This window comes from Lemur catta, chromosome 10, assembly GCF_020740605.2.
Source record: "Lemur catta isolate mLemCat1 chromosome 10, mLemCat1.pri, whole genome shotgun sequence".
In the NCBI taxonomy this organism is placed as follows: Eukaryota; Metazoa; Chordata; class Mammalia; order Primates; family Lemuridae; genus Lemur; species Lemur catta.
The window spans coordinates 26,005,228-26,020,528 of NC_059137.1; the positions used below are offsets into that span (position 1 = coordinate 26,005,228).

Below are 15,301 nucleotides of genomic sequence, written 5' to 3' on the forward strand. Positions count from 1 at the left end.
GGATTTAAGAAAAGGTCATTTCTCTGCGTACTTACTCTGAAATGTGAGACTTCCCACTTCCAAACTAAGACATTACCAGTGTGCCACATCTCTTAATTATATGGGCTTTTACTAAGATATTAATTTTAGAAAAAAGTTAACTTCTTCTCCTTTCTGAAAACACGGCTAACATGTCCAAGATAAAAAAAACAAGACAGACTTTGAAAGGTGGGCAAATGACCGATGGTGTTTTCTGAATGAGGTTATTCATTATTGAGGCAAGTGAAGGACATAAAGTTAACGGCTGGAATGTTTCCAGGTATGGACTGGCTACAGAAGCTCAGTGCTCAGGGTTTTTTTTTCTATGGGGGCAGTGACAACTGTGGGTCTTTTTGACTTCACACCTTTCAAAATTACCTTGGGTAAGAAATCAGGGCCTGAATCACACTCATTGTGACTCAGCTTCTAGCACTGGCTGCAAAAATATTATGACTTCACCAGTTCGACTACAAGATGGATTGTGTCTCTCATCTCCTCCTACTCAAAAGATGCTTGGTGTTGCAGTGGGACATAAAACCCAAGAGGCTGGGCCCCAGAGTAATGTCACATTGAAGCACATGTGTACCAAGGCGCAACCAGAGCCGAGAATTGCATGCTGTCAAGCTCCCATGGAGTTCAGTGGAAAAATCTGCAGAGTTGCGACTACAAAGGGGTCAGTTCTGCTCAGATCGGTGAAAAACCACATCATGGTGGAGTCCAGAATCATCAAGTACAAATTCTTCCTGAAAGGCAGACCACAACATACGTCGGTTTCCTTCCCTGGGCATGCCAAGTCTAAATGGATTTGGAAGGATTTAGAAGTCCTTCACTCCAACAAACTCTGTATGCAAATTATCATTCTAGAAGACTGAGTCTCTCTTTGGGCCAAACCAAAGACCTACTCTCCAGGCCAAAAACAGACAAAGGCTGAGTACTAGAGAAAGCCATTAAGAAAGTAACACCATTTTTTAAAGCAATCATCCAAAAATATAACCATAAATAGACACACATAAACACAAGTGAAACAGCTCCTGGTGAGAACTATTACGTTTTCAAGTTGGCCAGGACACCACCTTCAAGCTAGAGAGAGATGGGAGCAGCACCTCTAATTCTAACAGGCAAAGATATTTGGTGGGGTTGGAATGGAACATGAAATTTCACTGAATAACATTAAAGATTGGCAATCTCACTGTAGTTTTTTTTTTCCTCAAGAAAAATGACACTGATCAGATAAATTAGGGGAGATTACTTCTGTTCCCAAGACTCCCACTTGCAAAGTTCAGTTAAATTCAGCGTTTGTCTATGTATTGGGAAACAGAAACTTAAAGTTAATACGCCAACTGGAGATCAGTAGCAGTGACTGCATAGCTCCATAATCACAATGTAAATATTTGGCAAAACTGTGTTTCATCCCTTCAATTCAATCTGTGCCCAATTTTTCAGGCTCACTATGGGTGTACAAGGTGCATATGCGCAAAGCTACGTGTGAGGCATTGTGCTTCCAATGGTGATAAACTCAATAGAAACATACCCATGAAACTATTCACTTGCTTATTGTCTCTCTTCCCATTCGAGTTCAAGTTCCTTCAGTGCACAAACCCTGCCTGACTTCTCATGGCTGTATCCCTAGAGCTTAAAACAATGCTAGCACTCTCTCCTCCAGCTGTCAAAGATGCCCAAAGAAAAGACGGTCAAGGGGAAGAAGGTGTCCCCGGCCCCTGCTATTGTGAAGAAGCAGGAGGCCAAGAAGGTGGTGAATTCCCTGTCTGAGGAAAGGCTGAAGAATTCTGGCATTGGACAGGACCTCCAGCCCAAAGGGGACCTCACCCGCTCTGTCCAATGGCCCCGCTACATCCGGTTGCAGCGGCAAAGGGCTACCCTCTACAGGTGCTGAAAGTGCCTCCTGCAATTAACCAGTTCGCCCAGGCCTCGGACCGCCAAACAGGCACTCAGCTGCCTCAGCCGGCCCACGAGTACAGAGCAGAGACTGTTGGCCCAGGCTGAGAAGAAAGCTGCTGGCAAAGGGGATGCCCCCACTGGGAGGCCACCTGCCCTCTGAGCAGGGGTTAATACTGTCACCACCTTGGTGGAGAACGAGAAGGCTTGCCTGGTGGTGGTGGCACATGCCTTGGAGCCCATGGAGCTGGCTGACTTCCTGCCTGCTCTGTGCTGGAAGATCGGGGGCCCTCACCGCATTATCAGGGGGAAGACAGGACTGGAGCGTCTAGTCCACAGGAAGACCTGTGCCGCTGTCGCCTTCACACGGGTCAACTCGAAAGACAAAGGCCAAGCTGGTGGAAGCTATCAGGACCAATTACAGTGACAGATATGATGCGATCTGCCACCACTGGGGAGGCAGCGTCCTGGGGTCCAAAATCTGTATTGCGCAGCTGGGAAAGGCAAAGGCTAAAGAACTTGCCACTAAACTGGGCTAACTGTACAGTGTTGGGTTTTCTATACATAAAAATAATAAAAATCCTCCGTCAAAAAAACAAAAACAAAACAATGCTAACATATAGTAGGTATTCAATACATATTTGTTGCATGAATAAAAATCCACCAAAAGTCCTTCCACCAACTTTGTCCTTGAAACAAAAGTCTCAGAGCTTAATTTTTCTCTAGTTAAACTCATCAAATCATGGTGAGTCTCACCAAATGTTGATCTGACCTAAGTTCACAGTTCCTGAAAGAGATGAGTCTACCAATCCTTTATTCAATCTTTACTCAGTTAGTATTCAATAAGTGTCTCACCTGATCAAAATCTGTCCTGGCTTCCCATCTGTCTACCGCGTACAGTTCAAACTTCTACATTAGTATCCAAGAGCTCCATAATTTGGCCAGAACAGACTTCTCAGGTATGCCTCCTATTCTCTTTGGGCACCCAGAACTGTCTGATGCCATTCTACAGACATGTCTTGCTGACCTCAGTGGTTTATTAAATTGTTCCTTCCCCTATGCAGGAGGTTGAATAGTATCCCCCAGAAATATGTCCACCTAGATCCTCAGAATGTGACTTTATTGAGACATAAGGTCTTTGTAGATGCAATTAGTTAAGGTTAGGTCATACTAGATAAGGGTCGGGCCCTAAACCCAATGCCTAGTGTTCTTGTAAAAAGGAAAGAGCGCTGTGTGAAGACGGAGACAGAGACTAGAGTAATGCAGCTATAAGCCAAGGAGCGTCAAGGAACACCAAGAGTCATTAGAACGTAGGAAGAGGAAAAGAAGGATTCTCATCTTGAGCCTTCAAAGGGAACATAGCCCTGCCAACATCTTGGTTTCAGACTACTAGTCTCCAGAACCATGGGAGAATACACTTCTGTTGTTTTAAGTCACCCAATGGTGGTCATTTGTCACAGTAGCCCTAGAAAATTAACATACCCTGTCCAAAGTCCTCTCTATCTGTTGAAATGTTACCATGGCTCAGTTTGAAAGCACCCCTCTCTACCCCAGGCAGAAACACGTCTCCTAGATACCCACCACTCACTGTCTTGCATGTACGATGCACACGTTCCATCCCCGGAGGAGGGACGGTATTGGGTCTTATGCACCTCATCTTGCCCAAAGAACCAAGCAAAGTGTGGCATGTAACAAGTAAATAATGAATGTTTGCCGAATACATGAACAAACATCATGCTCCCTTCTGCATGGCCAACATAAATCCCTGATCACCTCTCATTCAGATTTCCCATAAATGAAATGGTTTCTCCTCCCTCTTCTCCCTACTTAAATATGTCAATTTGTCTAGACAAAAAGCTATGGAAACTCTATTCTTGCCAGCAGTAGCTCTGTCTCAGGGCCAGCTCAGAAGTTGTTTTTCTTGCCTTTCATCCAAAGTATTTTAATTAATGAAGGCCTCAGAAAGATCTCATACTGAGGGCCCCAGAGACCAAAGATGCTTATTCATCCACAGAGCAGCATGGGCCCTACAGCTCTCATGGGCCCTACAGAACCTACTGTATTTATGGTGGGCACAATGCACACTCTATAGCACACCCCACCCCCTTCAGGAGAACCTGCTGGAGAAATCCTTTAGGTTTCAGTGTCTAGGATTCCTGAACATTTGCTGAACAACGTTTCAAAAAGGTCTAACAAGCGGTCTAAATCTGATTCCTTGTTTCCTTTTCTCCCGTGGTCAGCAGGAATCTCAGGGCCTAATCTGCAGCCCACTGCAAACAAACGTGCAGCACCCTCATGGCATCCCCTGCGTATCTAAACTCCCGGTCACTATTTTTCATATTTCTAGGTGAACTTTCCACTGGTTTCTCCTGATTTTTGCATTTGCCCCAATTTCCTAATTTGTTTTTAATTCTATAATTCTTCACGAATGTTTTTAAGATACTATAAATCCTTTGTAAAATGAAGTAGACTGCAAATAAATCATACTAAATAAAACAAATAAGTAAATGTGGTCTTTCTCAGCCTCAAGTTGCATATACGTGAAACAGAAATATAAGTAATAGTACTGTCTCTCGTAATGTTGCTGGCAGAGGAAGTGACAGTGTGCGTGTAAGCAGCACTTTGTCAAGTGTAGAGAGCGATGGGAGTGTTTGTGGCCTTAGTGTTTAATCTCTGTCTACCTCCCCCTTTCCTGTGTTCTCAGCTCAGGGAAGGAAAGTCATTGAGCTCGTTAGGCATCAAAGCTCTGATCCCGCCAGGCAGCAATATGGGAAAAGAAGGGAACCAACCACGGAAAGTGAGGTCTCACCGTTTCTGTTTGCTCAGCAGTAGCACTGCTGATGGCCTGTACCCAAGCTGGGACGGGGCACAGAGCCACCACAACACATGGGCTGGGGGACCGGAAGCCAGGTGACTGAGGCGGAACACCAGGAAAGACCACGCAGGCCAAGAATTCCTGCCCAAGTGTTCCTGTGCTGCTCCTCCCAGCTTGCAGGTGGACGTCCCAGCCAGCAACGGCCCCCCGTCTCATTAGAGTGCAGTGGGAAGGAGGGAAATCTGAGAGTGTTAAATGGCCAGCCTTGTATGGAGTCTGTGCAGACATAGGTGAGTATGTCATAAAACATACTGGCCAAAGGCAATGGCTCCGGGGAAATGTGAGATGCTTTGCAAACACCCCCGAAATACCCAGCATTTCAGAGTGAGTGACATCTCAGCAGGACAGCAGACAACACGCATTGCTTTTGAGGCACATGGGGCAAGAATTGAAAAGCTTCCCAAAGCTAGAGTCAAAGGAAGGAAGAAAGGAAGGAAGAGGGAAAAAGAAAGAAGGGAAGGAGAGAAAAAAATGAAGGAGAGACAGAAAGATCAGTAGATGGAAACAGCAATCGAGACTTGCAATATGTATCCCAGTAACATTCTTCCATCCACCTGCGGCTTGAATCTTTTCAGGGCAAAGCAGGTTCTACATAAACATATTTTTCCTTCCAATGCAGAGGAAGCCCATTATTTAACAATGTTTTAATTGGCCAAGAGTAAACTCAACTCAAAGAAAGACCAAAGTGGACCTAAAGAAGTATCAGTGTTTATCAGCAGGAATCAACATTTATAGAACATCCGTTATGCGATCAATGTGGAACACCACTGGACACGTGGCCATTGGCTCATCAGTGTAATCATGTCTTTTCATGGACGAGAGAGAGAGTAAATGGAAAAGGCTTTAAAATGAGAATGTAAATCCAAAGGCCATGGATTTTCTAATATATAGAATATATATATTATTATTATTTAATATTAATAGGATATACATAACATAGAGTATTAGAATATACAATAAATATTACTGTGAAGAATTCTTTCTCCTCATCCATTTCAAGGGAAATTCCACACTTTACTTTGGAAATCATCATTTTGGTCTTCCTCAAAAGAATCTCTAACACCTGTATAGCTCTCCACATGTTTGCCTTCACCCATTCTGTTTCTCATTCAGTCCTTCTATGCATTCTACACAAGGCTGTGGGTGGCAGAGGATTCCGAATGTAAAAATCTCTCATGCTGGGACACCCTACAGAAGTGTTCACTGCAGAACCCATCACCTTCGCCTCCCTCTAGGTGGGGGAAATCCTCCCAGCAGGAAGTTGTTTTTGTCCTGTTGGCTGTCACTGTAGTTATATCACTGTGGTATTCTGCCTGGAGATAAGGTGAGGAAGAAGTGACCAGGACAACAGTGCCACTGCCACGCTGAGGGAGGTTCCCTAGAACACACCCATGCTACCCTCCATCCTCCCCCTGCATCCAAGAAAACTGAGTTAGGAGGTTACCTCGGTGCAGCACAATGTGGTCGATCATGTTGCGCTTGTATTTGGTGTGATAGAGGCAGAGAGGACAGCGAAGATCTTTGGGGCCCTCCTCGGGAACCGCCGAATGCCCAGCTTCCATGTGCATAGTAAAAGCAGATCTGGGAGAAAGGTTGGGGAGACAGGTGATGAATGTGACAAGGGTCATTTCTTTCACACATCTCCTGCTGACACACTTGTCATAGGTGTCCAAGTGTGGCACTCCTGCTTGAGGGGCTTAAAAGAAATCTGTTAATCATGTTTGCTGACCACAAGTTCCCTGGTCACTCAACCGAGAACTGAACACTGTCAAACGGTAGTAACTATCTGGATATTTTGCCACTTGGCTGGGTTCAGGGCTTAGATTGAGAAAGAGATTCTCCAAACACTTTATTCTTGAAAATTAGAAATTGCCTATTAAAAGTATGAAAACAAAATCCCTAAGAGGAACTACTTCTCATCATGCTTGGGAGGAGATGGGCTATCTTAAAGCTTGGCTGATTTACAAACTGCCTACGTGATTTGTCACAGGTAAGGGGGGCAAATTGTTTAGGAAGGCAATCATCATGATTAGTGAGTAGGTAAACCAAACTCAGAGCTGTAGTATCAGCTTGAAGGTAGAATGGTACTGTTACCTCTTTCTCCATCCTTTTCATGTCTTCAAAATCTAAAAAGCTTTAAATGTCTCATAAAAATGGATAAAACCAAGAGTTTAATGGGTGAGGACCCCTTTCATGAACCCAAGTGCTGCACTCCGGGGAAACATGTACATCTGTCAGTCGGCCCTTGTTATCTGGGTTCTTTAGCCTTCTCTCAGTTCTAAATTACTTATATGTGTATCTGACCATATTTATATAACTGCAGCAAATTAATAGTCTGAGATATAATACATTTCCCATCAAATCCCAACAGCTAAGATGTTGGTGGGAAGATTTGTTCTTTTTCCAATTCATCTTTTTCTTTGGACATGAAACCTAATTTCTACAGCATCTCTTTGTGAAGTCTGTATTAAAGTAGTTTAAGTCAGATCCTGATTGCAATAGAAGCAGAAATAGCTTTGTATCTATAATACAATATCTAATGTTATATTATTATGATAGCTTTCTATCTCTGCTATTATAATACTTATTAATGTTTGCCTTGTGCCAAGCACTATTCTAAACACTTCAGATATACCATTTCATACACTGCTCACAAGAGCCCTATGAAGTAGGTACTATTATTATTCTTATTTTACAGATAAGGAAATGGAGACACAGAGAGGCTTAGTAGCTTGTCCCACGTCACACAGCCAATGAATGGCAAAGCTGGGATTCAAACCTGGACAGTCAGTCTCCACACTCTACACCTGTAACCACTAACCTAAATGTTATCTCACAGGATGAGATTAAATCACAGGAGAAGTCTAGATTACATCATAGGAAGCATTTCATTCCTTAATTGAGTTCACCAGTTCTGTCACGCAGAGGAGCGAGAGTGACTTTTGATTATCTTTTTCTAGATTGGAACAATCTCTCTACGATTGCTCAAGCCTAGTGTTCACAGTGCTGGTGTCTTGCTTCTCTGTGTCTTTCAATACTACGACCTTAATAAACAAGAACTTTCTATAGGGGCAGCAGGGAAGTCACTATTGCTGGATGTTTTCTCTTGACTTTGACTTTGCTTCCAAGAACATATTTTTTTTCAAAGACAAAAAACAAGGGGTGGGGGATGGTTCTCTGAAGGGAAACACTGCTCTGTGTACTGGGCCAGAGAAATCCTTTGCTGAGATCTCTCACTGCTCGGGAGCCCATTTGCTCTGATTTTTAAACCCATTTGTTCTGATACAGCCCTTCCTCCCTTCCATAAACCCCAAGCAGTCTCTGAAACTGGCCTCCTTTCACGAAGGCTGGACTCAACCCTACATCATCTTCCCATCACCCGTGGGCACGGCCTCCCCCGAGCTCCAGGCAGGAAAGTGTATAGGGAAGTACGTGGTCAGGGGTGAGCAGGGGAACCACCTTGTTCTTCCCAACTACTCATCACGCCACTTACTTAAAGCCTGTGTAAAAGGAGCAGTCTTTGCACTTGAAAAGCTTCTTCCCACCATGCTTGTCCCGGTAGTGGCGCCGGATGCTCTGGATGTAGCCAGAGGAGAATTCACAGAATTCGCAGTGAAGAACGGCTTCGGTTTTCTGCTCAGTGCCAGCAGTGGCCCCGGAAAGAGGCACAGGGCTGACACGGCTGTTATTTCTCGCCAGGGCGGCCGACTGATAGTGGTTCAGCTGCTGCTGAACGTCTGGGGGCTCTGAGTATGACGAGTCTGTGAAGAGATGGCGAAAATAACACAGGGCACGGAGCACACAGGAGAGGTGTGTTGCTTGAAAACCCCTGACACTTCAGGCCTCCCCACCCTGCTTGATCGAGGGATAACTGACAAATAAAAACTGTACACGTTTAAGGTGTACAACATGATGATCTGATATGTGGGTACATCGTGAAATGATTACCGTAGTAATCAAGTTCATTAGCACATCCATCATCTCACATAGTTAGCATTTTTCTTGTGCAGTGGGCACACCTGAGATCCTGTCCCTTAGCAAATTTTAAGTAAACAGCACAGAATTGCGAACTACAGTCACCATGCTGGACATCTGATCCCCAGAACTCACTTTCATTTCATAACTACAAGATTGCACCCTTTCATTTTGACCATCATCTCCCCATTGGTTTTGAGGTTGTTTTTTTTTTTTTTAAAGGGGATGAATATGATCCCACCTTTTATCTTCATGTACCTTCTACAACACAGATCTGGGAAACACATGTAGGGAGGAAACGTCACCTCTTATCATCTGACTTTGAGGGCTTATGGCATTTAAAAATAAAATTCTGAGGTTAAAAGTTTCTAAGTGAAGGAAGAAAGTAAACTGTTTGTTAAAGGAAATTGCAGTGTGGCAACAGGTTGCCACAGAATACCCGTCCTTCTAGGTGAGATAAATAAACCCACATAATGTACACAGGCGTCTACACGAGAAAGGAAAGTAGATGATGCAATATCTTTTCCTTTGCAGCCCAGATTTATTCAAGCCAACCAAATTAAAAAAAAAAAATCGGTCTTTAACAGAAATGCTCAAGCACCAGGCACTCACACAAATATAAAAATGTTTTATGCCTTCACAGGCAAGTGATTTAAATTTTAAAATATAAAAATCCGATAGTGTGTTCTCCTGGAATGGATGTTTCAAGCTTAGTCAGCATTAAGATGGAGATTTATTCATAAATCCCATTAAAATGAAATTCCAAACAAGTTTCCCTGAAAGGTATTTTTTAAAGTTTTCGATTCCGAGGAAAATGTCGGAAATGACAGGCACATGGCATGTGGTGGAGAAATCTGATCTAGGTGGGAGGAGGGGAAAACTGAGTTTCTTCTTTAAATTAAGAAAGAGAAAAAAAAGCCAAAAAAAAAAAAAAAAAAAGAGAGAGAGAGAGAAAGTAAAAGAAAGGTCTTGAACCTTTTCCCAACATGCTGCTTTGAATGTTGAGGTTAGGAATTCAACATCGTCCTGTATAACCTACAGCTGCCTGTGAATGACACAAATGAAGTCCACGAATACCACACAGATGAATTTCAGTGTAACTTTCCTTGAAAAGAAAACAAAGGGCTCTTTTCTTAAGCCTTTCAAAAAGTAGGGGATAGAAACTGTACAAGCCTCCTCCTGATTTGATGGACACTTAATTTTCCAAAGCATAATTCCTTGAGGCAGGACATGGAGGAATTCTGTAAAACCCATATTTGATGAGACCAGCACCATCCATCCCGTCCGCCTCTTCCAGAAGGAAAACAAAAGCAAAGCAGCCTCCCTGATTGTGGGGCCCCCTCCTGTCTTCAAAATATGAAAATATCTCCCCCTCTTGTTCTCCTGTCCACTCCCCTCTCCCAATTCATATTCCTCAAGATTGAGAAAAACCCCTTTGGAAATTGTAAACAAACCTCTCACACAAAAAAATAAAACAAAAGGAAACTTGAATAATCTCTCCAAGCCTCCATAGGTTCATTACCAGGTGTAAACCAAAGACAAAGGAAGAAAGGAATGACAACTGAATTCATTTCACCCAGTTCTTTTATCTTCTTGTTCTTTATTCCTCTACCCTAGCTGATGAACCCACTCAGGATCACAATAATACAATTGTCAACTTCTCATTCTTTCTTTCAATAGCAGGTTTGTTTATCATTTCATGGATTGTTCCAGACGTTTTCTATGGAAGCCCTCAAGACTAGTTTCTGCTTAAAACACACACACACACACACACACAAACGGTGAAGCACAAAACACACTCCGCCTCTCTTGTTAGCACAGTCTTGAGCTGCAAGCTGAACTGCTAGCCAGTATCCCTGGAAAGTCTCTGTCCTCTTGGTAGTGTTGGTTCTCGTTTGCATTCTTAGCTCTGCAGAATAGAAACTCTGCAAATAACAAGGCCAGAGCCAGGTCCTGAAGCCAGTGATTTGTTTATCATCCGCAAATCCACCCAGAGACCAAAACCAACATCCCAAGGAATGGTCTATTTCTCAAAAACCAGCCACAGTTCCCTGCACGACATGGCATACCCCTGAGTCTCACAGGTTAGACTGGGTGCTGGCAGCTGTCTCAGATACCAGGCACGTGACAGCTTCAATCCTTCATTGCAAAGCTACAAAGAAATACACAGCTCCTGGTCAGAGGCCAAGCCATGCGAATGCATCTCCCCTCCCTTCTCCCCACCCCAACTCAACACAATCACCAATCTCTTAGGCAGACTCCCTCCAAGAGAAGGGAATCTCCTTTTCGTTGACACATTCCACATTTTAACTGTGGTATTTATATATTACAGAAAACCTGGAGAAATAAAAATGCAAGAAGTCACAGGGAAAGCATCCAAGACATGGAGACTTATCACCCTTCTTAAATGGCAGTGCAAAAAGAACAGCAGCTGTATGCCATCAATTCCTTTTTTCCTCCTGGTTAAAATCAGATGGACAGGCTTATTGACAAAAATAAGCAAATCCCACCAGTCATGATATATTTGTAATAATGCCCAGGTTACAACTTTCTGGGTCTTCTGAGAGCTACTGTACTTTCCTCTTTGGTGCTAACATTCTCCATCTCTCTCACTCTCCTCTCACTTGGAGTTTGTGAATAATGTAGGATTTTCGCACTTTGGGCACTAAAGTGACAAAGACGTGAGTGTGTATCATTCCACCGCTCTTTAAAAAGCCCACTTGCTCGGCTATATAAAATTCCAGTTTGTGCGTGGAGCACAGCCCGAAGAGCAGGAAGAGGGTCGTTTTGTGCCCAGGTTAGAGAGGCAAACAGACTTAGAAGTGAAGGGCATGTCACATAAGTTAAAAATCATCATTAAGTCTCTTTTCTTTCATTCTGAGCATAAGGAAGGAAAAGTTAAAAATACCCGTGTTTGGAGAGTCAGACTTCTGGTCATGGGGAAATACAGCAGCTGAAGCACATGCAGGTGAATTCAGTGGGAAATTCTGCACCCAACCGTGGGTCACGCAAGGTACATTTTTATCACCTGCATGGACAGTGGTATCTGCAATGGAGCCAACAGCAAAGAGGAAGGAGGGCCACCTTCAAAAACAGATCACAGCTTAACATTACCACACATCCCTAACCAACCGACCCTGAGACATGCAGTCTGACAAAAGAGTTCCCTGACTTGTGACTTTATTTAGATGCAAAGTTTTAGAAATTAAATTATAATGTATAATTATAGTTATAAAATAAATTTAACTAAGTTATACGTAGCTATCCATTTTTATAAATTGTCTATCATAAGAAAAGAATTATGTTCTGTAAAATCAGGATCAAACTAGAATTTTAGCATGGATGGTCACATTGCCTACAAGGTCTGGAATTTACGGGGCAGCCAGAAATTAATTTTCACAACTATGGTGTACAGTGTAATCGGCTCCTCATCTCAATTTTGACAACGAGGGAACTGAAGCTGAGGATGGTTGGTCACACAGCTACTAAGAAGCAGAGGCAGGATCTGAACAAAGATCTGTCTGACTGTAAAGTCTGAGTCTTGCCTATTAGGCATCCATCCCCATCGGTGACCTCCAGGGTCCCATGATACAAACCAAAGGTGTGAGAAAAAGCATGGACAGTTTTCTCAGGAATAAACACACAGTACAGAGCAGAGAGAGAAAGTGGTAGGAAGGTTGAAATAGCTAAGAAAATAACAGAATAAGATACAAATGGTAGCAGAAGAGAGAGAAAATAACATTAAACTGAATATGAAAGAAAACACTAAAATAAGCATTTTGGAGCATTTGAAAAAAAAGACAAAGAAAGCAAGATTCACGGAAAAGAAAAAGAATATCCAAAATTTCAAAATGCTTCATAAGACCAAAAAAATAGGACTACATAGAAGACATTTCTAGAAGCACGTTGTACAGGTAAAGCACTGCAAATACCCAGAATTGAAAAGCTGTCTGTTTAAATGTCATGCTTTAGTTACATGCTTGATAAATCGTCCTCAAATAATAACACTCTAAAATTCCTCAAGTGGGATTTGGCTGGGAAAAGAAAGGTGCACAAATGCAAATGGGAGGTGGGTGCTTTTCCATGGCTCTTGACCAGCTCAGGATTTCAGGCAAGGACTTAATTCCGGATGAGACCTCCTGGTCCTCTCACCTCTTCATGTTCCTGGAGAAATGGTAAATGTTTTGCTAATTCCAGCTCCTCCAAATACCAGCCAAACCCAGGTGAGTATCAATTAGATGGTTTTTTTTTTTTTTTTTGATGTTTTTCTCCAGAAATTCACCAGTGCAGAAGCAATCACAACAAATTGGACTTTATAAAGGCAAATGACAAAAAAAGTGAATGATAAATAAGCCTGACAGAATGAGACCTTCTTGGGTATTCCCAGTTCTGATTCCACAACATTTAGTCAACACTGTCTTAGTGCCAGGCCATGTGCTGGCTCTGGGGACTGAAAGTCAGAGAAGACATGAACAATGCCTTCTAGAAACTCCTATCTATTAGGGTAGAGCTGAGCAGTTGACTTGTGAAAATAGAGGCCTTCTCCACGTCTAGCAAACTCACTCCACTGACTGCAGGAATAAAAGGGGCAAAGAGAACAAATGAACAGTAACAGGAGAGTTCAACTATTGTAAGATCAAGGAAGACACAGGGAAGATTAAGAACCAACTGGGCAGCAAATGGTGGGAGCTGCAGAGGACAGTCCCCTGGCACTGAGTGACACAAAAAGGAAGCCGTACCCAGGATCAATTCTCAGTTTTCTGCAGCTCTGTATAGAAAGGGTGAGTGAAGGTGAAAGGGAGTAGCAGTACCTTGTTGCCAGCATCCACATTTGATTATACTTGAGTTAGATTTTCATGCAGATTTGAGGCTTGTTGGTCAGTGTGAATCAAGTACCAGAAAAAAAATAAAAGACAAAGAATTTTAGGCAAGCAAATTTTAGAGGTGGCCAGGGAGGCAAATGATTAAATTACATCCATTCATTCAGCAAACATTTGTTGAGCATCTAAGTAAATAGGAAACCCTGCTCTGGGATAGTGAGACTTGAGCACTGACCCCAAGCAACTCACTGTCTCAGACATACACGTAAACAATTAATTGTGATACAATGCAAAAACAAATGTTTTAATAGAGGCATCTACAAAAAGGTAGGGAGGAAGAAAGGAAAATGAGCGGCACTTTGTGACTGATAAAATGTGGGAGTGAGGGAGATGAAGAGGGAATGTCAAAAGAACTACCAGTGTCCATTAATAAATGTGACTAGTATTCATTAGTTACATTTATTAATGACATCCACAATAGACATGCAGATACCTCAATGTTCAAGCTGCCACACCTCCACCTAAGTTGTACATTTTGGGGAAACTAAACAGAAATTAAACAACTACACTCTTATCACAATGAAAAAAGTGATTTAAGTTCCCCAGGGCAAGGAAATGATGAATCTGAACAGAACAACACATACATCAGAGGGTGGGGTAGGTCGTGTAAGGGATGATTTAAAATCTCCCAAGTTCTGAAATAGCACTGGAAGTTCAAAATAATACATGGATTGTAATTTTCTTCAGGAAAACAGACTGTTTAGCAACTAAGGTTGGTAGCATAAGCGATTAGAAATAAAATATCACCTGTGGATAAACTTAACCACAAATACTGTAAATGTCCAAAGTCAGGAGCCTAGGGGTAGGACTCAGATAAGCTGGACATATAGTTCACTATTTCTAGTCAAGAAATGATAGAAAATTTTAGAAAGGCACACTAGCAGTAAGAGAGCAGCTAAAGACACACTTTAGTTAATAGCCAGGAAACTTTTGGAATGGCATGCAACTTCTATTATACAACTAGCTGATAAACTCAGGCAAAGGACAAAAATAGTCAAGTATTTTCTGTCTATGTGATAGTGACCCAGGAATCTGTAGTCACCCAGTGGACAATTCTATGGCAATGGGAAACCACTGAGCTTTGAGATCATCTGAGTTTTCATCTAAAGCTGAAAAACTGCTTTGAGCTTTATGTCTGAGACTCCTCAAACGCAACATGTTGACACCTGACACCATCTTTCCCCAAACGTTCTGAATGTCAGTGAATGGCCCTTCCCTTTGTAGGAGCCCAAACCGTGAGATTCTTCCGTCAAAGTGCCAGACTTCTCCCTTTCCTATGGCAGCACATTTAACCAGGTGTCATGTCCCAGAGACACCACTCACAACCCACCCCTGCTCATTTCCTCTCCAGTCCCCTGCCTTCCTCACCCCTTATTCGGCCTCTGAAAGCCTCCTCCCGGTTCTTTTCCCCTCTAAGACCTATTCTAGTTCAGCCGGTATACGTATCATAGACAAATAGCACACATCACACACACACTTATGATATAGTTATGCTCGAGAGCTCAGGAGTATAAAGTCAGCACTTCAGTCTGGTCCCAGCCCATGTCTCCAGCCACACTTAGCTAGTTTCCAATTCCTTGAACATTCTACGATACGTATATCGCATCACTGGGAGTCCTTGATCAGGGCTACCTCATCCTCTTCCTCTTCTTTTTCC

General features: G+C 42.7%; 1 protein-coding gene and 1 pseudogene across 3 annotated transcripts in view; one reads left to right on the plus strand and one right to left on the minus strand.

Annotated features, from left to right (window-relative positions):
• ZNF462 (zinc finger protein 462) overlaps positions 1–15,301 on the minus strand; it is a 134,698-nt gene that overhangs the window by 26,415 nt on the left and 92,982 nt on the right. For all 3 annotated transcript variants that reach the window (XM_045562319.1, XM_045562316.1, XM_045562318.1), the window contains exons 8-9: positions 8,283–8,550; positions 6,234–6,370 (exon numbers count right to left, since the gene is read on the minus strand). In XM_045562319.1, the coding sequence (XP_045418275.1) occupies positions 6,234–6,370; positions 8,283–8,550 (405 nt within the window). The remainder of the gene's footprint in view (positions 1–6,233; positions 6,371–8,282; positions 8,551–15,301) is intronic.
• LOC123645833 lies at positions 1,685–2,453 on the plus strand (annotated as a pseudogene).